Source organism: Mauremys mutica, chromosome 7, assembly GCF_020497125.1.
Source record: "Mauremys mutica isolate MM-2020 ecotype Southern chromosome 7, ASM2049712v1, whole genome shotgun sequence".
Lineage (NCBI taxonomy): Eukaryota > Metazoa > Chordata > Testudines > Geoemydidae > Mauremys > Mauremys mutica.
The window spans coordinates 29,142,657-29,169,142 of record NC_059078.1 but is presented as its reverse complement, the minus strand read 5'-3'; the positions used below and the strand labels follow the sequence as shown (position 1 = coordinate 29,169,142).

General features: G+C 49.3%; 1 protein-coding gene across 4 annotated transcripts in view; it reads left to right on the top strand.

Moving 5' to 3' along the window:
• PACS1 (phosphofurin acidic cluster sorting protein 1) overlaps positions 1-26,486 on the top strand; it is a 110,154-nt gene that overhangs the window by 39,226 nt on the left and 44,442 nt on the right. For 2 of the 4 annotated variants that reach the window (XM_045023321.1, XM_045023320.1), the window contains exon 2: positions 18,013-18,100. In XM_045023321.1, coding sequence (XP_044879256.1) covers positions 18,013-18,100 — 88 coding nt within the window. Of the gene's footprint in view, positions 1-2,916; positions 2,997-5,973; positions 6,087-18,012; positions 18,101-26,486 lie in introns of those variants that run through there. The other 2 variants (XM_045023322.1, XM_045023323.1) reach the window with 2 other exon arrangements.

Below are 26,486 nucleotides of genomic sequence, written 5' to 3'. Positions count from 1 at the left end.
TTCCTGTTATCAAGGCGAGCAGCACTTCCTCTGTCTCCTCCCAGCACTGAGAAGTTGGTTGCGGGCAAGGCAGATTGGCTGGCAGGTGGAGAGATGGTTCATTCAAGCTGTCTCTGTTATAAAAAAGCAAAGGCTGGTCTTTTAAACACTTGCAAAGGCTGCAGATGCCTGACCGACCCACGGGTACCAACTGTAGCTATGTAATTAAATGCTCACATTGCAAACAGACTTCCAACATGGTTCCCCTGGCTTTAGGGGTGGGGATTCCCCTCTTCCCTCACCCCACTGTGCTAGAGAAACCATGAAACTGCCAGCCCTCTAGGTAGCTAACACTTGAGTAAAACTTTACTGGGAAGTTGGGAGGCTGGCATGATACTAGAGCATTACAGCATTAGCTGTGCTGTCCTGCCCAGGGAACTGCGATCTACATGCCCTAATTTGTCCTGCAGTTGAATTGTGCATGATATCCCTGGCCTAAAACCTGTTGCATAGTGTTGCTGTGAGCTATTAAACAGCTGCCATGTTCCACCCCAGAACTGGCTGCTTTTCAGAGTTGAATGGATTTCTGTTTCATGAACACCTTGTATCTGGAACAATATAAATATAAGGCTGTTATTACGTGTATCTCTAAGGTGTAGTTCTTACAGAATGTTTTAAGCCTACAAAATTGATTTTCAGAGAAATTAAAGATGTACAAAACTGATTAGTTCAGCTTCATCTACACAGGCTAGACTAGAACTAAATTCACTGTCTCTGTGTATGTCATATAGTCATAGTTTATAACAGGGGTTGGCAACCTTTCAGAAGTGCTGTGCCGAGTCTTCATTTAGTCACTCTAATTTAAGGTTTTGCGTGCCAGTAATACATTTTAATGTTTTTAGACGGTCTCTTTCTCTGAGTCTATAATATATAACTAAACTATTGTTGTATGTAAAGTAAATCAGATTTTAAAAATGTTTAAGAAGCTTCACTTAAATTAAATTAAAATGCAGAGCCCCCGGACCGGTGGCCAGGACCCGAGCAGTGTGAGTGCCACTGAAAATCAGCTCATGTGCCGCAGGTTGCCTACCCCTGGTTTATAAATACAGAAGAGACATTGTGATCATCTAGTTTGACCTCCTGTGTAAAACAGGCCATAGAACTTCACTGAATTAATTCCTCTTTGAAGTAGAACAGATCTCTCAGAAAAACATCCAGTCTTGATTTAAAAATTGCCAGTGATGGAGAATCCGCCACAGCCCTTGGGAAGTTGGTCCAGTGGTTCATGTTAAAAATTTGCACCTTGTTTCTAGCTTGAATTTGTTTAGCTTCTTCCAGCCATTGGATCTTTTTAGATCTTTGTCTGTTGTCATATTGCTTTAACTGCAACCACAAACCAAACCTGACTACATCTGATAGTACAATAAAGATATTTCTTAATTACAGAGCAGCTGTAAGCTCTTTAGATCAGGGACTGTCTTTGTTCTGTTTGTTTGCCGAGCACAGTGGGGTCCTGGTCTGTGACTGGGCTGCCTGGACACAACCACAGTACCAATAAATAATATAGTACTAAAGAACCAATCAAGGTGTCTCTGTGGCACATCCATAAGCATTCACAGTTGCTAGCTCACTTTCTGCTAGATCTGAAAAATCGCTAACCCCCAAGCAGAGCAGAGAGAGATCCACGCAAACTGGTGGTGCAGATTTCTGGGGTTGTTTAAAATGGGACTGGAAGCTAAGAGTTAATTAAATTCCATTCCAGTGGTGGATATGTGCAGTTATTGCTACTAGCATTAGTTCGTATGGGTGCCGCCTTCTCAGCCTCCAGAGCAAAAGAGATCTGTGAATAGCGAGGCTCCTCATTAGCTGATGATGCTTCTATGTGGGGCCCTGGCTATCTTCTTCACGTGTGATTAAACACTGCAATTCCCTTTCATTAAGCCAAGTAAATTGAATCTTTGTTTTTGTTCGTGATCCATACAAAATTATGGATTTAATGGCTTGGTGACCCCACCCCGAACCTGTACCAGCTCTCTCCATTCCATTCCAACAGGCTGCCTTCAGATCTGGGGAGCGAGTTTAAAATGGTGTCTGTCTTGTTGGTGGTCCTTCCTGTACATCTGCCTTGGTTGTCAGGCACATGCCGCTTGCAGTCTGCATTCAGTGTGGCTCTTTCTTGCCATACCCAGGCACTGGACTTCTGCACATTTGACTTTTTGAGCTGTGATTGTCTTCCTGTGCGGTTGTGCACCTAGCCCAATGCGGGGCTGATCTAGACTGGGGCCTCTGTGCTCTTCCGCACAGTGCTGCCAATCCCAAGCATTCAAAGATCATGAGTCAGGCTCTTCAAACTCCTGAGGTGTTTTAAAATATGTGTTCGGCTCTCCTGTGGCTGTCTGGTTTCTGAGCCCTTAGGGCACTGGCTCCCAAATGCTACTAAGGCAACTGCATTTTGTCTTTTTTGCAACTCACTATTACATATATTCACCCTCCGCCCTGGCACTGCAATCTTAACTCTGGCCTGATGTGGAGGGGAGGCCAGGTGGTAGGGTGGGGTTCAGAGATGACCCAGGCCTGCTAATAGTGGGGGGGGGGGGTAGAGTGAGGGCAGCCGGCTTCAGCGGTGTTATTGAGCATGCTCAGTACATCCAAGCAGAAAATCAGAGGGGGGGGATGTGACCCTGCATGACCCCCCGCGCACACACAAGTCGCCTCTGGTGGGGTTGGAAAGTGAGTTTACCCCGCAGCGGTGGCTCCTTTCCCACAAGGCTGGGCCCAGCCTTTCTGCTCTGGGCATTATGACCTGGTGCATGGGATCACAGCACCATTAGGTTTGGCCTGAGTGACACTGCAGCCCTGTGTACCAGATCATAATGCCGAGAGCCAGGAGCCTGGACAAACTGCCGCTGCAGGGTGAATGCAGGGTGGACTTGCTCTCTGACCCCCCTGCACTTTACTGGGCTGGGACAAATGTATGTTTGCCTATGGCGACCCATCTAGAACCTTCCTGTAACGTGGTGAGTCAGGGCCCACCGTTTGGGAAACACAGCTTTGAGGTGTCACATTTTCCAAGTTTTTCGCTATAACCATGAAGCCTTGCTTTTCGAAAGCCAAAATTGTCACAAACTGACATGACTCCAGGACAGGGTTCGGCAACTTCTGGCACGCGGCTCGCCACGGTAAGCACCCTGGCAGGCCAGGTCAGTTTGTTTACCTGCCGCATCCGCAGGTTTGGCCGATCGTGGCTCCCACTGGCCGCGATTCGCTGCTCCAGGCCAATGGGGGTGGCGGGAAGCCGCGGCCAGTACGTCTCTCAGCCCGTGCTGGTTCCCGCCACTCCCATTGGCTTGGGACGGCGAACCACGGCCAGTGGGAGCCACGATCAGCCGAACCTGCGGACGCAGCAGGTAAACAAACTGGCCCACCTGCCATGGTGCTTACCCTGGCGAGCCGTGTGGCAGAGGTTGCCGACCCCTGCTCCAGGACATCAAATAGTATGATGAAATCCCGAGTTGGCAAAACTATGGAAACAACTATGCTAATGATCTGTAGATGTCAAAAATGACTGTGCTTTCTAAATGGGTGATCAGCTGCCACGACTGCAAGCTCAGGAGGGTTTCTTTTCTGGGGAGACAGTTGGCATAATTCTTAATAAAGCCGAAGATGACAGCAAGTGATGTCTTCTCTTGTCCTTCGCTCCATTACTTTTGCCTGGAAACAGATGGAATACACAACTACTGTTATCCGAGGATTCCTTTAAAATTGTTTCAGAGGAAACTGAACAGCCTCAAACACTTCCATAGCAGCATGGTCATTCACATACACAATAAGCTTTGCCTGGCAGATTAACCTCAACAGGGGAATGATTTACTGTAGCTTTTTGCTACAGTATGATCTCTTCCGGGCTAGATGTGTACAGGTAATAGGGGGGTTTCTTTCTGTTTAGCTGCTACTGGAGATCATTGCAGCAGAAGGCAGTTAAGGCTTTGAGACAGGTTGGAGAAAATAGGGATAGTAGCATGAATGGAAGGTGTGCAAAGATCATGGAATATTTTAGCCATGGAATTGAACAGATGTGATGTCTCAGAGCAGTCAGATCTCTGAAATGTAGCCCCCTCATTCCTCTTGTTGGCTCTGGAGATGCAGGCCTGCAGGGTGTGTTAGTGGTGATTCAGTGATAATTCATGCTGCTTGTTCAGTGCTTTTCATCTGGAGATCTCCAAGCACGTCAGAAAGGAAGGTATCGTTCTACAGATGAAGCGCTAAGTGTAGTCAAAGCGCCAGCGCTGGGAGAGAGCTCTCCCAGCGCTGTCCGTACTCCACCTCCCTGTGGGGAATAACGTACAGCGCTGGGAGTGCAGGGGCTTTGACCACACTGGCGCTTTGCAGCGCTGCAATTTGCAGCGCTGGAGAGGGTGTGTTTTCACACCCTGCTGCAGCGCTGCAAATTTGCAAGTGTAGCCAAGGCCTGAGACAGGAAAGGGAAAGTAACTTGCCTGGGGTCACATAGTGACAGTGATAGAGTGAGGAATGGAACCATGGGTCCTGACTCAGTATCTGGTGCCGTAACCAGCAATAGATGCTTCTGTTTTCTCTGGGTCACTACTAAGCACAGGGTACCCATGTGGCCCGGTGCACTTCTACATTGGTGGAGGGGTCACTTCATACAAAAAGCCTTGTCTAAACTCACAAGTTGCACCAGTTGAACGAAACCCCTGTAGACTCCTTGCACAGACTCTTCAGCCAGTTATAAGAATGACTTATATTGACTTAGTTTAGCACCATCCCAGACTTACTTAAAGTAAATGTTTCCAAAGTGACTCAGGAGCCTAGATCCCATTGCCCAGGGCCTCTAGCTGCTACCATTGTACAAATCACTACCAAGGGAGTGTGTAGGTCCTGTCTCTTGAACAGATCAGGTACCTTATGTGTGAGTGTTAGGTTTGGAATTTTGTGGTATCTATGAACGCTTTCCAATGAGCAGTAATGACTTGGTTTGGCTTGTTTGTATTGGTAGCATCTTGCAATTCTCCCTAGCAAAAAAAAAAAAAAAAAAGAAGAAACTCCCCTAGCAATCACTGGGCTCTCACTTGCAGAGCAAAATGTAGCAGTGTTTGATGGTTCCCTGTGTCTTTTGTCCTTGCATAGTGCTCTGTTTACACAGCCTGCATACAGCAGCTGGGCATCCCTGCAGAGGAACAGTATGTTTCTCTTTGTGCTCTTCTTGCATTTTCAGATAATCCCCAGTGAGTTTGTGTGCATTGCTCAGCTCCTCGCTCTGGGAAGAACTGAATCTGTCTGCATCCTGCTGACACCAGATAATGATCAAGCTGTGGAAGATTTATTTTAACACAGCCTATTACAGAGCTAAAGCTGAAACCTGTAGCTCTTTTTCTAAACTGTAACATTTTAACCATGTTAAATCAACATAAAAGGAAGAGCCATATGGGATTATTATAATAAACATAGTGTTTTTCCTGTTCTCACTAGCTGCAGACACATTGAAGGACTGGGTTAAAGGCTATTGGGATAAAGATAGGGCCCTTCACAGTGGGTGTTGTTTCTGTATGTCAATCATCTTTATATGCTTGGCATATGTTAGCATCTACAGCAGTACTCAGGAAGCCACGGCGCCTCTACTCTTCCGTACAGCAGCATGACCACAAGAGAGAAAGCAAGGATTATAAATCAAGGTGTTCAAACGTGTCTGTCTTTACTTTGGTTATTTTAGTTTGCCCATCTGACCTCCTTTTCCCATGCAAATGGCACTGAAAAGGCTGCACGCCGCCAGCAACTGAGTGTGTGAAGACTTGCCTGTGGATTTCCTCAGCTGGCTGAATGTGACAAGTGCCAGCTTGTACAGAGTTAAACAAACAAACACAAGACCCCACTGGCTACAGGCAGCAAGAGCCACTCGACTCCGGGTTCTCTGTGATCACATTGGCTAATCCCTGGGGAAATGGAGTTCTTTACATCTGTTACCTTCCATCCTAGGCACTCTGCTAGTATATGTGTGTCAGACCGAGCTGGCGGACCACAGCAGCACTTCTCAGGCACCCGTCTCTCCAAGCATGGGCAGGAATAGTGCTGTCTCCATATGCTAGCAGGTAACAGTAACTCTGAGCACCACAAGATGCTCTCATTAATCTCAAGGCAGGTGTTAATTAAAGGGCCTGATGGTGAAATGTTGAATGTCACCATTAACTCTCTTATTGCTGATCATTTAACCAGAGCAGGGGTTTGCAAAGTGGGTTCAGCAGAATGAAAAATATAAGGACTGAGTTATGGTGGAGTTGGGAAGGAATGTGGAGCTCTGAGAATTAAAAGCTTGGAAACCCCCTCAAGCACCTAGATTGGTAGAATTTAAGGCCAGAAGGAGCCATCAATATCCTCTAATCTGACCTTGTGTATAGCCCAAGCCAGAGAATTTCACCCTTTATTGCGCCAAGTCGCTTGTGTTTGATTAAAGCATCTTCCAGCAAGGCAGCCAGGTTTGATCAGAAGACACCAGCAGATGGAGAATCCACCGCTTTCCTTGACAGTTCGTTCCAGTTGTTAATCCCTGTCTCTGTTAAAAACTTGTGCCTCAATTTCTAACTTGTCTGGCTTCAGCTTCCAGCTATTGCTTCTTGTTCTGCCTTTCTCTGTTAGCTTAAAGAGCCCTTTGCTACCCACTCCATTTTCCTCATAAAGGTAGCTATGCACTGTAATCGTCACCTCTCAGTCTTCATTTTGATAAGCCAAAAGAGTGAGCTCTAAGTCTTGCCCTGTCAGGCACTTTCTCCAGCCTTCAGATCATTTTTGTGGCTCAGATCTGCATCTTCTCCAGTTTTTCAACATCCTTTTTAAAACGTGGCCCTCAGAACTGGCCACAGTACTTGAGTGTTGTTCCCACTAGTGCCGTATCCAAAGGTAGCTCCATCCCTGCTCCAGGTCACAGTGGCCCTCTTTGCCAGGCATCGCACTGGGAGCTCATGTTGATTTGTAGGTGTTCTGGAATAGTGGGTGGAGCTGAGCACCAACATGTCCCCTAGACCTGACCACCATAGATTCCTCCTAGCCAGGCCTGAATACTACCGGTAGTTTGCCTGTGCACCCTGCATGATTGTTATACACTGTGTTGTAATAATGCAGCCTGTGAAATCTCTGTGTCTGCAGCTCCCTTCTGGTTATCCTTTGTACATCACTATTTAGCTTGTTTGTCATAGAGAGTGGCATTTCCTGAAACCCTTTTCTGATTTACTTCTGCTCTGTTTAACTTTCAGCTGCCCTTAAACATTACTGGCTAAATTAAAAGCCCTTCCATATTCATGCACCAGTTTCACCATTTTCAAAGGAAAATAGTCAGAGTGCCAAGACTGTCCCCAGCTAGTGGCCTAATTAAATGTGAAGACAAGTATGTTGCTTACATATTTTTTAGGTCACAGCTGAACTTGGTCTGTTTTTTGTTTATTTCTCTAAACACAAGAAATACGGCTGATCTTGAGGTTAAAAGACAGAACTTGTGAGGTCTGGGCTCCATTCCTGGCCCTGCCACAGACTTCCACGTTACGTCACTGCTTTGTTTCCCCCTGTGTAAAACAGGGATAGCTAATTCTTCCCTACTTCTGAAGTGGTGGGTGACTTAGAGATGACATGGAGCCTGACTGGCTATCTGGAGATCTGGGTTCCATTCCAGATTCTACCACTAACCTCTAACAAGCCTCTGTGCCTCGGTTTCCCCATCTGTACAAGGGCACCAGTCCTTGTCTTTCTTTTTGAGATCTAGCAGTGAGATGCACTAGAAGCTAATTACTTTGGAACTGGTAAATGGAAGATGCTCTAAAATTAATAGTTCTTTGCTCGTTTAAAACTGCCTGGTATGAAGATGACCTTTTTAGGAGCATAGGACTAGAAGGCACCTGCAGGGTCACCAAATCTAGTCCCTGCTATCATAGCCAACCCCATCAGAGAATCCTGGTCAGAAACGTCGAGCTCCATCTTCAAACTAGTTGGAGCGGGGACAAATAACCTTCCTATTGGAAGGCTGTTCCAGAACCACACTCCTCTGGTTAGAAATCTTCCTTTTGAAATGCTTTTTCCTCTGGCTAGTAGAGAAGAGCATTAGATCCGGTGAAACCCATGCTGCAGCATGTCCCCACTTGTCCACCAGTAATGCTACACCCAGTGCTCTGCAGGGACTCTGACATCCAAACTAGTGTGACAAAAAGGTGGGAGAGAAGCTCAGTTTAGTCACCGTTCAATAAAAGCCTAATTATTGCAATTGATTCCTCTGGCCTGCAAGTATTTACTGTACTAGAGTTATACATGTTTGGTGCAGTCCTCTGGCTGCTGGCGAGCTGCTTTGGGCATCCCAGTTTGATTACATGCATTAAGGTTTGTCTACATGCTACACAGACAGACAACTGACGTAATGTAGACCAACCGATGCCTTTCCCTCCACAGCAGGAAGCATGTACCCCTCCTACATATTGAACTGGCTACCCTAAAATATCCAGATTAATAGTTTTTTAAGGCCAGAAGGGACCATTAGATCATCTGGTCTGACCTCCTGTATGGCACAGGCCAGACAATGTTACCCCTGCACTGAGCCTAGGCAGTTGTGTTTGACTATAGCATCTTCCAAAAAGGCAGCCAGGCTGGATTTGAAGACAGTCCATCACTTCCCTTGGCAGGTTGCTCCAATGACTAATCAACTGGGCTGTTAAACATTTATGCCTTATTTTCCATTTGAATTTGGCTGGCTTCAACTTCCAGCTATTGGTTCTTGTTCTGCCTTTCTCCGCTAGGTTAAAGAGCCTGTGAGTATCCTGCATTTTCTCCCCCTAAAGATACACCATGATTGAGTCACCTCTTGATCTTCTCTTTGCTAAGCTAAGTAGATTGAGCATTTTAAGTCTCTCACTCTAAGGCATTTTCTCCAGCCCTGGAGTCAGACGTTTCCACGCAAAGTGACTCCTTTAGCTCCAAGGGTAGGGGCTGGTGCTGAAGGTCTGGGGTTCAGTCCCACTGGAGGTAAACAGGCCCAGTGTGTTACACAAACAGGCACGGGGGAGGAACTATTCCCATGCCTCCAAGCACCGAAGGACTGTAATGATCAAGTGTCTCTAGGCCAAGCCTCTCTACTATTTTATTGTGCAAACAGCAGTGTAACTTTCACTCTGGGATCTTGGAGAGCTTGACGAACAGCAATTGCTCCAGCCTGGCGGCGCGCCCATGAGATGGATATTAGCCAGCTGAAAGATGGGGAAATTGAGGCATAAGTAGGACTTTTAAAGAGCCCGAGAGTGAAAATCCCAGCTGCAGTGACTTCCCCATGGTCATACAGAAAGTCAATAGCAAAGATAAAAATAGAACCCAGGCATCCAGCCCCTCAGTCCCCTGCTGCCACCACTAACAGTTATAAGGAGAAGGAGGCCATATTACCCATGGGCTGGGTAATAGGGTGTGGGTTGCACTCCCAGCTCTGCCACAGACCTAGGGAAGCTGCTTAACCCCTCAGATCTCTGTTTTGTCTCCGTAACATGGAGACAACCCCTGCCTCCCATGGATGCTGAGTTCCTCGGTGCCGTAATACTTTAAGTATGATGATGGTGATGGTGGTGGACAAAGCGGGTAAAGAGCTAAGTGCATTATCATCGTGACCTGCATTCCAACTCTGGTAGCTTTCAGGGGGGTTGTTCATGGGAACCAAGTGTAGAAAAATCCCGTACAGGTCTGCTCTCTCACTCCTGACCCAAGTTACTAAGTTGTGAAAGCTTCAGTGTCACTGACTGGAGCTCTTTCAGGAACTCCGTAGAGATAGTTTTCTGCCTGACAAAGCTGTATGGTTTCCCAAAAGATTTCACAATGATGGATTCCTGCAGCAGCCCTGGTACATCAGGAACTCCTGGGTTTGCAACATATCATAGATCTTCCTTTGGAAGTTGTGGCTCATATTATATGTTTTCCCTTTCCCTCTGTGGCACATGTGAGGAAAGTGAGGTGGTTACTCCAGGGTGGTTTCTACACTTAGTGGGATGGGGAGAGGATTCTGAACAATCACGATTCACGTTTGCAGTCCTAGTCAATCACCTACTTCCTGGGCTGATGTGTAGCAGCATACTGTGTACCTTAGACCAGAGAAATGTAATGCATGAGGTGGCCTGGATTATGTCACCTGAGTAGTAATTTTCCCTGAATTTGCAATCATGTCTTGGAAGTGACCTGTGACTTCCTCCATGGTAATCTTAGGTGTCTCTTGGCATTGTGGCAAGAAAACTCTTGCTGTGTCTAAACAGCTTCAGAACTCCTAGATTTTGTTCATCTGGGAATAGACATGGGCATGGATTGGAGACTGGTAGATGATCTCTGCTTGGAGAGGAGATGAAAATCAGGTGTCCATGCTGAACTAGTTAGATCCACCTTCGGTACTATTGATCGTAAGGCGGTGGTGACCCTTGTAGACCTGTTGCAGTAGATGAGCCTGCTTTTGGCTACTCCTTTCCATCCGAGGGTATTTGGAACATGCTTCTTTCTCTCTGAGGATGCAGTCATGAAAGGCTGTCAAAAGATCCCATCTACCTCCCCCCATTGCTCAGTGTATATAGGGGCTGTGAAGAATGTGGTAGATATTTGTAGTATTTTATTAAAATTATATCCTTGTTTGCTCTTGTGTTGGGGGTTATGGGATCACAAGGGGTAAATTCCAGCGGATGCTGAGAGCTTGTCAACCCAGGGAAATAGCCCACAATAGCTGTTATGCACTAGCTTCCCGTGTGAACATTCTTATTCCACATTCATGCCTTGTGTGGTTAGTGGATTAAGCTGAAGTGCACAAAGGCACTCGGTGTGCGGAATAAGAGTGCCCATGCAGGGAGTTAGCGTGGAATAGCTGTTATCAGGGCCGGCTCCAGACCCCAGCGCGGCAAGCACGCGCGTGGGGCGGCCCTTTCCTGGGGGGGCGGCAGGCTGGGCCGGCGGACCTGCCGCAGTCATGCCTGCGGGAGGTCCACCGGAGCCCCGGGACGACCGGACCTGCCGCAGGCATGACTGCGGAGGGGGCGCTCGTCCCGCGGCTCCAGTGGACCTCCCGCAGGCATGACTGCGGATGGTTCGCTGGTCCTGCGGCTCGGCTGGACCCCCCGCAGGCATGCCTGCGGCAGCTCCAGCGGAGCCGCCGGACCTGCGAACCGTCCGCAGCTGCGGGAGGTCCAGCCAAGCCGCGCGACCAGCGGACCCTCCGCAGTCATGCCCGCGGGAGGTCCGCTGCTCCCGCGGCTCCGGGGCGCCTCCCGCGCATGACTGCTTGGGGCGGCCAAAAAGGTAGAGCCGCCCCTGGCTGTTATGTTCCTAATTCACACCCTAGCTATTCCACACAAACACCTCATCTAGACATACGCTAGCAAGCACATAGGCAAATCAGACTAACACCTCTAATTCCCACTTATTCACTGGTAGTTACAGAACAAAACAGAGAACCTACTGCTGTGAAGTCCAACCTCGATCTCCTGGTGAATAACCCAGTTTGGACCAGACCCAGGAGCCCAGGGAAGAAAAAGGAAGTTTGAAATGATGTTTATGAATGGGATTCTATGACAGGATTCAGAGTAGCAGCCATGTTAGTCTGTATCCGCAAAAAGAACAGGAGTATTTGTGGCACCTTAGAGACTAACAAATTTATTTCAGCATGAGCTTTCGTGAGCTACAGCCCACTTCTTCGGATGCATAGAATGGAACACACAGACAGGAGATATTTATACATACAGAGAACATGAAAAGGTGGAAGTATGCACACCAACAGGAATGATAGCTCATCTCAATTGATTAGACTCTTCCTGTTGGTATGCATACTTCCACCTTTTCATGTTCTCTGTATGTATAAATATCTCCTGTCTGTGTGTTCCATTCTATGCATTCGAAGAAGTGAGCTGTAGCTCACGAAAGCTCATGCTGAAATAAATTTGTTAGTCTCTAAGGTGCCACAAGTACTCCTGTCCTATGACAGGATTGACTGCGATAGCAGGGGACTGGACTTGGTTACCCAGGAGGGCCCTTGTTCTGTGTCCTATGCTCCTGTGAATAACAGTCTGCCAGTGACTCTTGGATAGAGAGAGGGAGTCTGCAGAGAGATGCAGGATGAACCTCAGACTCAGAAGTGGCTGGGACACCCAGCTAAAAGGGCAAGGAAAGGATACAGATTGGGTGAGAGAAGATGCGTATAGGTGCTTATTGCTTTAACTCTGTTTCTCTCAGGTTAAGTTTCTATGAATCAATAAATCATATTTGGTTTTGATGAAGCTATCTTGAGTCACTGCTGATTCTTACTGGTCACAAACTCCCATAGAGAAGTCTATAGCCAGACCCAAACCCAGCTGGGCCGGCTGAGGTAATGTGGTTGGTAAACAGGGAGTGTTGTAGCCTGGTGATCTTCTCTAAAGTGGAGTGAACCTCAGGGTTCCATTCTGGGGGCTTGGCTACACTTGCAGATGTGCAGCGCTGGGAGTTACAGCTGTGTAGGGAAAGCGCTGGTGTGTGGCCACACTGACAGCTACCAGCGCTGCAGTGTGGCCACATTTGCAGCATTTGCAGCGCTGCTGGGAGTGGTGCATTATGGGCAGCTATCCCAGCATTCAAGTGGCTGCAGCGTGCTTTTCAAAAGAGGGGGGGTGGGGTGGAGTGTGACAGGAAGCGTCGGGGAGACAGAGAGAGTGGATTTTTGGAGCCGACACTGTGTGTCAGCTCCCTGCCTTGCAAGTTCTAAGGACTGGAAGATACACAGCGCCAACCTTCAATCATTTTAAAACTTTCGACCCCTTCCCCACCCCTCTCTTATTCACTAAATGCAAATAGCCTTCAGACCACATAAGCAGCTGTTTCAAAACGGACCCCACCTCCCCCCCCCCTTCTCTCCTCAAGCAAATTATCTCTCTCCTCAAGCAAACACTAGCTGTGCACATTCCAAAGGAATTCCCCTGCCTGCCTCTGCTCCAGCAAACAGGAGCTGTGTTTGTTTTTTAGATAAGCAGCTCCGGGAGCCCCGGAAAGCAGCTCCGGGAGCCTGGAGTTCACAACAAAACAAAGAGAGGCATCACAACAAAACAAAGAATGTTATCTGGTACTTAAAGCATTTTGGGAAGGTTCCGGAGGTCAGTTACAGCGTGGTAAGATTAATCACTGTTTACACTTGCTCCCCAACGCTGCATCACCAGCGCTGCACTCGTTATACCTGAGGCAGATCAGGTGTACGGCCAGGGAGATGCAGCACTGGATGTGCCTTGCAGGTGTGGACAGTTACTAAGTTGCAGCGCTGTAAACCCACCACCAGCGCTGCAACTCTCCAGTGTAGCCAAGCCCTGGGAGAAGTGCAGGTAGAAGCACTTGAAAGACATGGAGAGAGCAAGAGAGATCCCAGGGGCAGCTCATTCCAAACTGTAATGTGGGGCTGATAGGGGACTGAACTTTCAGCTGGGCAGCTCTGAAAACCAGGCCACTTCTGAGCTGGCTAACTAGAGACACCCAAGTCTGAAGATTTTATCATTTGCTTCAGAAAACAAGAATAATGCACTCTCCGCCCACCCCTCAAATCCTGCCTGATCCAGCACTGATCGTTCTTCTGACTAAGACGTCTTCTTAACTCTCCAAATGCTGAAAGCTGAAGGACAGTATTGGGTAAAGGTTAGGGTGCATCTGCTCAACCTTTTCTCCCTTTTAACAGAGCTTTTTGCCTGGGAATTGTCTTTGTTTTTCCAGAGCATGTGGAAATACATACACCACCAGTTCCCGTGTAAGTGTAAAATATATGTAACTGTACTTAGTATTTGTAAGGTTCCACGGTGTGCAAAGAGGCTGCCAGTATGGAGTTCCCTTGTGCTGGCCTCTTATCTGTTGCAGCAGCTGTGCAGATAACAATAGATATTCCCACATTGCTGCTTCCACTCCCAAAACAACTTTGTCTTTCAAGCAGTGTGACCTTTTTAGAGCCACAAGAGCTAAGTGGAGGCCAATGTGTTTCCTCAGTCAGCACCTGATGTGTTCGCTGTTAGCTGGCAGCAGGTCCTTACCCAGTTTCTCTCACCTTCGCAATAAAGCTATGCCTCCCTGAACCCCTTGCACTTACCTGTCTCCTTCCTGAGCTCTGGCATGTGCTCCTGTTACAGGTGCATTCATGTATGCAGATGAACAATGAGTCGTGGATGATTTACCATGTGCCTGATACACACCGCATCTCAAGAGGCGTCTCTTTGCAATCTGGCTCCATCTGCCTTTTATTCCTCTTCTGCTTCTTTATTTCCAACTGCTAGAGATTGACATGGGCTTGGTGGGATGTAAAGTATGGGATTGCTCTTGGGAAATCTGAGTTCAGTTCCTGGCTCTGCTACAGATTAGGGCCCTGGGGCAGATCTCCCCTAAATTCCCAGCTGTGGTGACCCCCACCTTTCTTAATAGAACATGGTGACCTGTTACATGTTCATCTGGTCTGGCCTCCTTAGCTTGTCCATAAATAGCACAGACCTAACCTTTTAAACTAGTCCTGGCAAAAAGTTAGAGTGATGTTGGCTCAGACGTCAGGTCAAAGGTTGATCAGGAGAGAACTTTAAGAGGCTTCATGCCGCTGAGAGTTGGGTCAGAGAGTTCGGCAAAGAGGCGACGGTTCCCTTTTTTGTGGTATGGGTGCAGGTTAACCCCTATTGCATTGAAGATCTATTGGATCTCAGATCCTATGGTGATGGAGGTCGGACAGTTGGAGAAAGGAGAAGCTATGAGGCCTCAAGCTGGGTTTCATGTCTGTTTGAACTCAGCTCTGAAAGAGTCCTAGGTGGGACCATCTGCCCTGCAAACTTTTTTGTCCTTCTGACCCATTTTTTTCCTCTCCTCCTTTTTTGTCGAACTGCTGGCTTCCTGTCTAATAGCAATGCTTCTGGTGCGCTTCTATCTCCGTGACGTAGCCTGGAGAGTGAAGGTGGTGCTGTGAGGGACGCTGGAAAGCACCTGTTTCTTCCTTTCATCTTTCTATCTCCCCTTCATCTCTGAACGAGGAAGTTGCTGCCTTAGGTGCATCCTGGGGCTTTGTTACTCATTAATTGTGGATCTGAGGAGTTAGCAAAGTAATCACTAAAAACTGCAAGTGAGAACTTGGATCTGACAGAAATCTAAGGCTGCACAGCTACAAAACCATGGCATTTAAGTTACCGTGGTCTAATGGATGAGCCACTGGCTTGGTCTTGAGAAATAGGGATTCATCCTGCCATTGTGTAGTATTTGAGCATCTTGTCTCTGTGGGGTAGGGAAGTCTTGTTACTCCCATTTTACAGATGGGGGAAACCAAGGCACGGAGGGGAAGTGATTTGCTTAAGCTCACCCAGCGGCAGAGCGGGGACTAGACCCCAGACCTCCTAGCTCCTCGTCAAGTTCCTTAACACAAGATCCCCAAATCCACTCCGGCGCTAGTAGACCCAGGGGATTTCCCCATTGCCTAGAGATGAGAAGAATGCTTCCTCCATATTGCCATTTATTGATGCCACGCAGGCCCCTGAACTTTACTTTAGGATGATAGCATTTCCCAGCACAGGGTTTTCCTCTTGCTCCAGCCACTGCTCCCAGAGAATTCACAAAGGGCTTGCCATGAAAGGAACCCTGGCAGGAAGGCATCCCCATCTCCTGCTTCTTGGGCTGCCACAGTGGGGGACCATTGAGAGACAGCAGTGGCAGACGCTCCCCAAGGGGTTCACACGGAGGAGTTACTGCTATGTCCTGATCAGAAGAGTCTGCCAGGCACATGCACAGTTCTGCTCCTGGGAGCAACCAGGGGTGGTGCCCGTCTGACTAACGGCACTGCCCCGAGATCAGCACTTCCAGCGCTCCCTGGCAGGAGGCGCCTTAGCCGCCTCTCTGGTGGCTGAGGAATGATGCACTCTCAGCTGGCCTTTTCATATGCAAGCTGGAGAGCACTCGCTGGTGCCCCCAAAGGTTGTAGAGTCCATCTGAGGGGGGTGCCCAGTCCTGGGTCTTTGTCCTTGGAGAGGAGGCAGGGTAGAGGTGGCTGGAGCCCAAGGCCCAGCTTTCCCTCCATGAGCAACAGGCATTGTGGAATGCAGAGTTCCATTTACCATGTGCTAATTGGACAGCTGGGAAGGAGGCTTTCCTGCCTCCAGAGGGAGGTGCAGCTGTACCTGTCCTGGGCCGAAAGATCCCTGCGGTTATTCACTATCCTTAGCACAGAAAGTAGCATCTCTGGCAGTGTCAGTCCGTCTCAGCCCCCTGGCACCTGGACCTGGTCCCTACTGCTCTCGTGGCACGTGCATTCGAACAGCGAAGGAAGTGTCTGTTTATCTCCCCTCCACTACATTTGGAGTCTTCATTGCTCTCTCTGCCCCTAGAAGTGCACTGGGGCTGTGAGCACTATAGCCTGTTTCCCAAACTGGTTCTTTGGCCCGAACCAGTCCTCAAGATTGACCCTAGGCTGTCCTGCCATTGGAAAGCCTTCTCCAACGAGAGTCAAAAGGAGAGAGCACCTCCTAGCCTGCCATTTTCAAATGGCTAATGTGTCTCTCTGGGGTCTACCTAGTGGAAAGGTTATGTGGCTAATGTCAGAGCTCACAGGCTGGGGACAGTGGTGGCCACATTGGAGGATAATTGCATGGATCCCAGTGGGAGAGCTACTAGGAGTTTTTTCCCTTTGCTCCAATCTCTGGTCCCTCCAGTACAGAGAATGGAGTTAGTGGATGGAATTTTCAGAGCACCCAAGTGATGTGCTCTTGAAATGGGACTTGTGCTCCTAAGTCACTTCAGCGCAGTTGAAAACTCCACTCAGTCTCTGTACGTAGGCAGTCTCCCTCCCCGGGTCCGTACTGCCATTAGAGTCCCACAGGAATGGATCTTAGGACTTTAATAGGAGGGAAAAGAGGAGAGTGTATTTGAACTACCTGACAGTTTCCTTTCTCTGCATAGTGAGGTCCACAGACCCAGAATGTTGCTACAGGATCTGGTGCAGGGTTTGGCTCAGTGGAGAAATGCGCCTGTTTCTGTTGAGCTCTGCAGTACGTAACTGTCTTGAGTTTTTCTGGAAGCTTTTCAAGTTTCTTTGTGAGGATTCTGTCAGTCAGCCAAGCAGGTAACTTCCACAGAGCAGCAAGGGCTTTGGGGCCTGGGCTGCACCCCTTCCTGGCAGTGACTGTCTGACAGGTCAGGTTTCCCCCCAGAGCTACAGACCCACTGTAATGTGGGTGTGGAGCTGATTGCTCAGTGAAAGGAGATCTCCCGACTTCTCTGGGACAGATCTGGCAGTTGGTAAAGTACAAAGTGTCTCTCACAATGGGTGTCCTTTGAAATCTATTTTCAAAGATTCTTTAATGTGTGGCCTGCATTTTACCACCCTCTGCTCGCGACAGCACACAGACAGTGCAAGCCAGTGAAAATCACTGGTAGCCAAAACCCCCATTACCCAAAGGTTTGGCATGGCCCCCCAAGACCTGGCTCTGGATAATTGGGGCTTTATCTGTGTGTTGACCTATGTGCCTTCTGCGCATTTAGTGCAGTCCATAGATGTTATGGCCAGAAGGCCTGTTCTTTTCTAATCTGATCTCCTACATATCACAGTCCATAGCACCTCACCCTGTAACTTCTACATCAAGCCCAGAACTGCCAGAGGCTCAGGCTGAATGGAACAGGTTTGAGTTGCCTTCAAAGATCACAAGTTCAAAGCCGGTCAGTGCAGTGTTGCTTGACTCCCACATGAGCTTCCTTTCCCTTTCCCTGAGCACTGTTTGTATTGCAGGAGGCTGGACGGGCCAGGCACATAGCTGGGAAAATATTTGCACCACAGAAATGCACAAGGGCATGTAGACAGCCTTGGGGAGTGTCTATTCCAACCTGCTTATAACCCAAAGAAGCGCAAAGCTCTAAAGAGCTGCCTCCTGGCCCCGATGGAATAGGAACCCATGAGTGGATTGCATCTGTCACAACCCCCGATTCCCTGTTTAGCTTCAGGAATGCTTCATCCTGCATCTCCCAGCTGCTCCATCCTGTTTCTGACACTTTCTCTTCTCCTGACAGGTTGTTCAGCTTGACCCTGAAGAAGCTTATCATGTTGAAGGAGATGGACAAGGACCTAAACTCGGTGGTGATCGCTGTGAAGCTTCAGGTCAGTGTGCCCAGTCAGCGGCCTGAAGATGGTGTGTGTTGCACATGGGAGTAGGGTGGGAGGCATTCCAAGCTAAATAGTCACTGCTGGATTCCCAGATCTCCTGCTGACTTTTTCCCCACCTGGTGCCTCAGTTTCCCTATCTGAAAATGAAGCTGACTATGCCCACCTGTGTAAAGCACACTGTGACTGACAGATGAAGAGCTCTATGTAAGACCTAGATAGGTATAATTTAGGGGAAATCTCTAACATGCGAGGTTCTTGCCCTCCAGAACAGTCTGCCCTGCAGGCAATCTCTCCTCCCCCAGAACAGGAAAATGCTGACAAGGGGCTGCTACAATGAGGTGGGCTCTGTGTGTGTGTGTGGCGGGGGAGATAACAAAGCAGCCGGGGGTGGGGGTGAGTTGACATTATTTACACAGTGAGGAGCAGCGCAGCAGGGCAAGGATGTAAATCAAACCGGAATGTTTAAAGAGCAATTAATTTTCTCTAAGGTGTCATGAAAGAGGCAGGTCTTAGGAGGGACTTGACTAGTGGGCAGAGGAATGGCCTGGGTGAGGACTCCTATGCAGACCTGGTGTGTGTGTGGTGCGGGGAAGTGACCAGACAGGCTGTTGAGTGGAGAGGACAGGCAGGCAGGGAACAGAGTGAGAAGAGAGACTAAGCGAGCGATGGCGGTGTTCTGCAGAGTCAAAGGTAGCGGTGGAGGAAGAGGAGCCAGTGACGGGATCAGATCAGGCTTGTGATCTTAGCAGCTGCACTTTTCCTGGTGGTGGAGTGGGACACGGGGTGTGTCAGGGAGCCCAGAAGGAAGGAGGTTACAGCAGCCAAGCCAGAAGATGAGGACCTGGGCGGGATCATTAGCAGTAGAGAGTCTGGAGCCGAGAGATGTTCTGGGGAAAGCAGCAGCAAGACTTTCTCTGTGTACCCAGCCCTTGGACAAGAGGGAGGCCTGGGACAGGGGTGGTGTTGGGAAACGCTAGGAGGTCAGTGTTGTCCCTGCTCCAGTTAGGTGAATGCTGTTACAGATGTAACTTGCTGTGGTCTTTCTGGTAATCCTCTTGCATTAGGCGCATGAGGAATGAATGTCGGCCCATCCACTGCTTACTGATCTGCTAACATTATGTAAGCCCTGCACCATCAATAAAATGTATAACCCGAGCTGTCGTCGTGCATCTTTCTCTGCCAGTTTCGATGTCTGCAGCTCTACATCAGGTGATGCCCGGGAGCTCTTCCTTCCCACTCCCCAGTAATGAGTCTCGCTAAAAGCTGTTGCTCTTGCTTACCATTCAGGTTGTCAGCTTTGCAGGAGATCATTGGCATGCTTGACACACATTCCCTACCGCTGTCTCTCTCCCCCGTTGTCTGAGAGCGCCAACCTGATCCAGCTCTCTGGCTGTGATGCCCTGTGGGGATTCCCTGCAGCACTTGGAGAGGAGTTTGAGGGCTGAATCACTCTTGGTTTATAAGTGCAGCTGCTTTCTGTGTTTGAAAGGGCATGAAGAAATTAACCCCTCCTTTCAGGAGCTCAGGGGTTTAATTCAGGCAGTCTCACTATGTCTGCAGCCCTTTAGCTAGGACACTTGGGTGGTTAATTAGAGGGGGGAGATGGGCGCCCTCAGGATTTCCACCACACATTACACTCCGCACACTTGAGCCATCAAAACGAGAATCCATTCACAATATATTGTCCAGAGCTTCAAAATTGAACTTTCCCTCTTCTAACGTTGTTGGTGTTGCTGTCATTAGGGCCCAGAGTTAACGTTCTAGTCTGAGAAAGTGGGGCAAAGTCTCACCTCCTATAGCTGTGGTTAGGCTCCTGCCAGGCTTGTGCCGCTTGGACTGTTCTGACTTGCGCTGGGTTCACACCCTGAAGGTAGCCTGTAGCTATAAGAACTGGAGGATGTGGGTTCTGTTCCCACTTCAGATCCTGCCCTTCGAGGCCTTCAGCACGTCACCTTTTTTGCCTTACCTTCCCCGTCTGCCAAGGGGGCTCCTGACTGCCCCGCTTTGCAAAGTGCTGTGAAATCTTCGAGTGCAAAGCCAAACTAAAAACTGTATGTGCAGCTTTATTGGCCAAGCCCAGCCATGTCTTACACCCAACTCAATGGCACTTCTCTGTTGGCCTGCACTGCGATAGCTTTTGAATGCTACATCCAATAGATTCCAAAATTCCAGGGAGTGTTCTAGGCATCCGTGGACAGAACCCTTTGATTTTGTGAAAGTCAGAAAAACCGAATGGAGGAAATGGGAGACACACAGTGCTGCCGGCGGGGATTGTAAATGCCAATAGGGAAGAGGAATTGTTCAGGATGGCCTTTAAAAAGCACATATGGTGCATTCTTCTACATGCTACGGTCTGCAGAGCCATTCCAGTGGATATGCCAGCCTGCTTCAGCTGGGGACAGAGCAGTCTGAGAGTCACCGGCTGCAGCACCCCCTCCAGTTTTCTCTGCCTCCCCAGTGGCAACCCTGACCCCTCCCTGTTGCTGAGCTCTGCTGAGGGAAACCCCAAATGAGCAGAGCAGGGCACTGTCTGAAATAACTAAATAAGTTCCTGAAGGAGGCTTGACTTCAGAGCATTCCCATTTTCCCATCCCCAGACAATTCTCATGTTTTGCAGATGGATGGCGGCCCTTTCCCTTTGCTCTGACATATGCTTCCAGGGTCCCTCTCCAGGATCATGGCAGCAGTAATATTGGCTTTAGGGAAGAAGGAAATTCACTTAATCTTTTCCTGGACAACGTTTCTGATCGGGTTCTGTACAGAGAGAAAGCTGAAGCAAACACATGAGTGGTATGGTTCCTGGAGTAGCTTGGCTCCAGGACAGACACATGGTGCCTGGAAAGTCGATCATTGGCTAGAGTTTGGGACCAATACTAGCAGGTATGAGGTCTCCTCTCAGAAGATGATGATGGCCATAAAGGAAAACAAATGGTGTCCCAGAGAAATTATCCAAGTCCTATTGGAGCCTATGCAGAATTGTGATCTCCTAGACAGGCATGCTTCAGTGATCCTGGCTTTCTATGATTTCTATGTAGTAATTCTGGGTATCCCCTCCACATCTCGCCCTGTCACATCCAGTGGCAGAAATCTAGCTCCAGTTGTACATTCTACCCCCCACCCCCACAACTGGAGAATGCAGAGAATCAGGTTTTTTTAAGGAATCTTCCTCATTTGGTTCAGAGAATGAGAACCAGAATGAGAGAACCACATCTATCAGCTGGACCAGAGTGATTCATTGAGATCTCAGAGCTTCCATGGATAACAGACCTGTTCTGGTCGCGACAGTCAGTGTGTCTGATCAGGTTTTTATACACACTAGGAAAAACCACAATCAGCCCTTCCCCAGAGAGAAACTCTCCTGTCCTGGGCAGAGCAACGTTGGCTATCTCTATGTATGTTGCCCACCCAGGGGGAGATGAACACCAAGACTTCCGCGTCAGAAGTCGGATTAGCAGAGTAACTCCTACACCCAGAAATATCTCTAGTTGTAAACCAATTTGGTGGGCTGGTGATCAACTGCCTTGAATCTGGAAACTGTAAATAAAGTGCCCTGCAGCCTCTCTGTATTGGAATGCAAGATGGGGAGAAGGATAGTGCAGTGGTTTGAGCATTGGCCTGCTAAACCTAGGGTTGTGAGTTCAATCCTTGAGGAGGCCACTTAGGGATCTGGGGCAAAAATTGGTCCTGCTAGTGATGGAAGGGGGCTGGACTTGATGACCTTTCAAGGTCCCTTCCAGTTCTAGGAGATTGGTATATCTCCAATTATTTAAAAAAAAAAAAAGAATGACATTGTGCAAAACTGGGTGAGGTCCCTGCTTTGTTTTCCTGCCTATGGCATTGCTCCCCAGGGCAGTACAAAAACTAGTGAGGAGATAGAGGCGGTGATACTGTTTTATGCCTTTCTGGCTGAAGAGCCAATGGCACTCGGGCCTGATTAACTGAGTGTTGGATCGTCACTTGTCTTTAGCTCACAGAGGAGGTCTGCTATTGCAAGACCAATCCCCCATCCATGACCAGACAGATTGAAAGGAATACAGGCTGAAGTGATATAATAGGTATATCTCCAATTATTATTATCTCCTAGACCTGGAAGAGACCTTGAAAGGTCATCGAGTCCAGCCCCCTGCGCCTTCACTAGCAGGACCAAGTACTGATTTTTGCCCCAGATCCCTAAGTGGCCCCCTCAAGGATTGAACTCACAACCTTGGGTTTAGCAGGCCAATGCTCAAACCACTGAGCTATCCCTCCCTCCAATTGCCCCCAGGCACCCTGAAGGAGAGCTCAGCAAACAGAATGTATTCTGCTGGCTGGGTGCAAAGTCCCTGGTTTAACTGCCATGCTAACCTGGTGGAATGTAACCTTGAGAACCTCCCTGAGGGCGTTATTGCGAGTGTATCAGAGTGTCCAAGCAAAAAGGTCAAGTCTCTGAAGTGTAATGTTCTCAATATGTTCAAGAAAAGGACGTTCTGTGCAAATCCCAATATTAAATGCTTCCTTAGAGCATCAGCTTTATTCCAACCTGCAAGGTCATAGAGCATGACCTTGGATCCTTACTCTGCTCCTGACAGCACTACCCAGACTGAACCCCTGTGGAGGTGTCGTCATACTTCCTGTCCAAAAGAGAAGGCTTCTCGGTGTTTGAAGTTGGGAGCTTTCTCTAACGAGATCCTGATTGTTCTTTTAATGTAGAGAAGTCATTTCATTCCCTACATAAATTGAAGAAATAGTCCTCCTTTGGGTAAGCATCCAAATCCAGTCCCTAGGAGCACAGACGGTCAGATGGCAGAGCAGTGATGTCTCCTGTACAGGGCTGGTGCAAGGATATTTTGCTCCCTAGGCAAAACTTCCACCTTGCACCCCCCTGCCGATGTCCAGCCCCCACCTTCCTATGGCCAAATTCCGCCCCCAGGGGCCCAGATGTTCACAAAGTGCAGGGGGCACGGGGGGCTGCAAAGAGGGGGGTCATATGGGGGCTCTTCCAGGGGGTGAAGGTGGCAGAGAGGTGGGTGCACGGGATTGTTGCTGGGGGTGGAGGGGGCCAAGAGGTGGAGGGGGCAGGGGTGTAGTGACGGAAGAGATTGCACAGAGGCAGAAAGGGCTCGTTGCAGGGGGTGCAGTGGCAGGGAGGGAGTGGCACAAGGGAGAAGTGAGCAAGAGGGGCTGGCAGGCGGGGGGGTGTCTGTGCCCAGGGTTGTTGCAGGGGGGTGAAGGTGGCAGGGAGGGGTTTGCACAAGGGAGGAGTGGACAGGAGGGAGATGGCAGACAGCGGGGGGGGAGGCGGGTTCCCGAGGGTGATGCAGGGGTGAAGGTTACCATGGCTGGCTTGGGGGGTTGCCGGGTGGAGGTTGCCCAGAGGCGAAAGTGGCAGGACAGGGTGGGTTGTTGGGGTAGGGGGTGCACAGGAGAGAAGGTAACTGGTCAGTGGGTGTTGGAGGGGGTGGTGCTGGCTGGGGGAGGGGTGTCTGGGTTGCTCCCACATACACCATTCCCCAGGCCAGGGACTGCAGCTGCCCACCCCCCGGCGCTCCGCGGGCCCGTGTGGCTCCCTGCGGGCCGGCTAGGTACCTTGCAGGCGGAGTAGACACCCAGCTTCTCTGCCCGAAGAGCAGAGCGCAGCTGCGCCTTCTTCCCTGCACCATGGGCCAAGCCGGGCTCCCCGCCGCCCCTGGGGCTCTCAGCGGCGGCACAGGCAGCCAGTCCCCCCCGTTTCTCCCCCTACGCCTGAGCCTGCTGCCACCGCCGCTGCTGAGAGCCCCGGGGGCAACAAGGAGCCCGGCTCGGCTCACGGCGCGGGGAAGAAGGTGCTAGTGCTAGACCCTCCCCCTTCCCCGCTCCGCCACCGGCTGCTCCCCCAGGGAGAGGGACTGGCTGCGCCGCGGGCGGCCCCTCTGGAGCCGGGTGGCAGGGAGCAGCAGCAGCAGCCTTGTGCTCTGCCGTTTTAAAAAAAATGGGGGGGCACCGCTTTTTGGTGCCCCTAACCACGTGGCGCCCTAGGCAGCCGCCTCGTCCGCCTAGTGGTTGCACCGGCCCGGCTCCTGTATTGAGAGTGGCTGGACAGCCACATGGTCATCAGTATGTAAGTTGGCCAACTTCTGCATCTTAGCCATTGCGAGAAGACTTCTCCATCTCTTAGTGCTCAGGGGAAGATGGAGGAGATATAATCTACCATGGTTTTGATGTCTGTACTTAAAGAATGATCCTGCTTCCCACTCTGGGGGCACGCTGCTCTGAAAAACCAGCAGATCTGGTGCTTGGAAAGTCCATCATAGTCTTGCCATGAAGAAGTATAAGAACGTGTATCCTTGCTTACCTGAGAAGTTCCTTTCTTCAAGTAATAAGGGCCACAGATCCAGCCCACCCAGGAGACAAATGAATCATCCAGGCTAGAGATGGAAATTGACATCCAAGGATTTGGATTTGTCGTCACTGAAATTTCCCATGCTCTGAAATAGGAGAAATTGAGCTTTTTCCTCAAAGTATATTTATCACAGTCTGTAATTTAGGAAACGAAGTCTGAATGATCCTGGCTGTGAAAGTTCTTGGCTGCAGGAGACTTCCTGTAGTGGGGCATTCCCCTGCTGCCAGTGACTGTCAGGCCTGGTTCTGCAAGCAGATGGAAGTACCCATTGTAATGGATATATGGGGACCTTGTTGCTCAGTAAAAGGGAATTTTCAGGTAAGTGCAAATACATTTTTTTTTTCTGTTTTTTCATCTTCCAAATTCTTTGCAAACATTAACTCTCACAGCCTGCCCCAGGAATACCATCCCCCCGCCTCCCATGGACGCACAGAGATGGCAGGACAAAGTCTGGGGAGAGCCAGGATTGGAAATGGAGTTGCTGATCCCAGTTCTGTGGCCTCTTCCTAGGAGCAATAAGCTTCCTAATGGTCAGATCTGTTGGGCTGGGGAATAGTCTCTCCTAAGAAACATCCCATGAGATGGGGCAAAGCCTTAGAGATTTGCTCCAACTCTCTCCCTCCTTTACAGTATCTTCTCCTCTACTCCACTCCACATCTGCCCCTTCTCCCCTGTTCTTCCCTTTTCAGTGTCCCTTCACTGCCATTACATAGTTCACTCTGCTTGTGTGTTACATCCCTTCACCCTGCGTTTGGTCTGTTTAGATTGTCAGCTCTTGTCAGCAGGGACCATCTGCTGCTCTGTACAGCGCCTAGCACAGTGGTGCCCCATTCTTGGCTGGCCCTTGGGCACTACTGCAATAAACAGGATTACTAACCATAACCAAAGTGGAAGCCATGCTGCACTGCTGGGAGCAGATGGGGCTAATATAGCAGGTGTAACTAGTATGACTATGAAAAAGGAACTGGTCTTTCCTCGGGCAGCCTAGCAGTGATTTGGAGAGAGACCTAGAGACAGCAGTGGCCCACCAAAGAGCACTGCAGTACGGGACAACCCAGCATTGCATCAGGGGCTTTTCCAGCGGCCCCCCTTGGACCAGGGAACTCTTCAGTCCACATTTCCTGTGTAAGGCAAAGAGGGAAACAAATATGTCAGGCCAAGAGCTCATCTGTCTAATCACAGGAGTGGGGGGATGACCTGCTCCAGAGAGCCCTATGCATTTAATTAAAAATTTATCCCAGTGTGAATTAGTTACAGCTGAGATGATGTGCTTTTATTACTGACTTGACTGCTGGGGGTTTTAACCCTTCCCCTCCGGGGTTTCCATAGACTGTACAAATGATCCCACATCATAGCAAATCCCCCCACCACCTCGCCATAAGTCCTTACCAACCAGTGCTTCGGGGGGTTTAAACCAGTATTTCGCGTCCAGTCTAAGGAGAGCTGTTACCAAGAGAGCGTTTCCTTTTATTGCTGTCTGCTTCCTGCTGTTTCCTTATCATGTTCCTCGTTGTTAATAACTTGAGTTTATTAGGGTTTCATGCAGAAGAATTTCAAAGTGTTTTAGGGTCTATATATAGCTCGCTCTGTCCCTGCTGAGATGCAGCCACCTCTGCAGCACGCAGCAGCCATTTAGCAGTGTGGATCACAGCACGCAGCAGGTCGGGGGAGGGAGCGAAGTAGCCTGCATTTGATTGCAAGTGCCAGAGGCCGAGTGGCACTTCCCCCACAACACCGCTGCCTTCGAGAGCCGGTGAAGAACTTTCAGAGGAACTCTGACCTCAGGGGCACTCGCATCACTGCCGAGTCTGGGGCCATTCTCTTGTGGGACACACATGCAAAATATTTAATGAGCTAATTAGCATATAAGCGTAAACCTCAGCTTGAAAATGTTTGTGTGAATTTGATGCAAATCCTGCCTACCTTCAGTGAGGAAGCACTGTGGGGATGGGGATTCCTGGCTCTGGGTGCAGTGTGGGGTCTGATGGCTTGAGCGGTGGTTCCTGACAGCAAAGCCAAGAG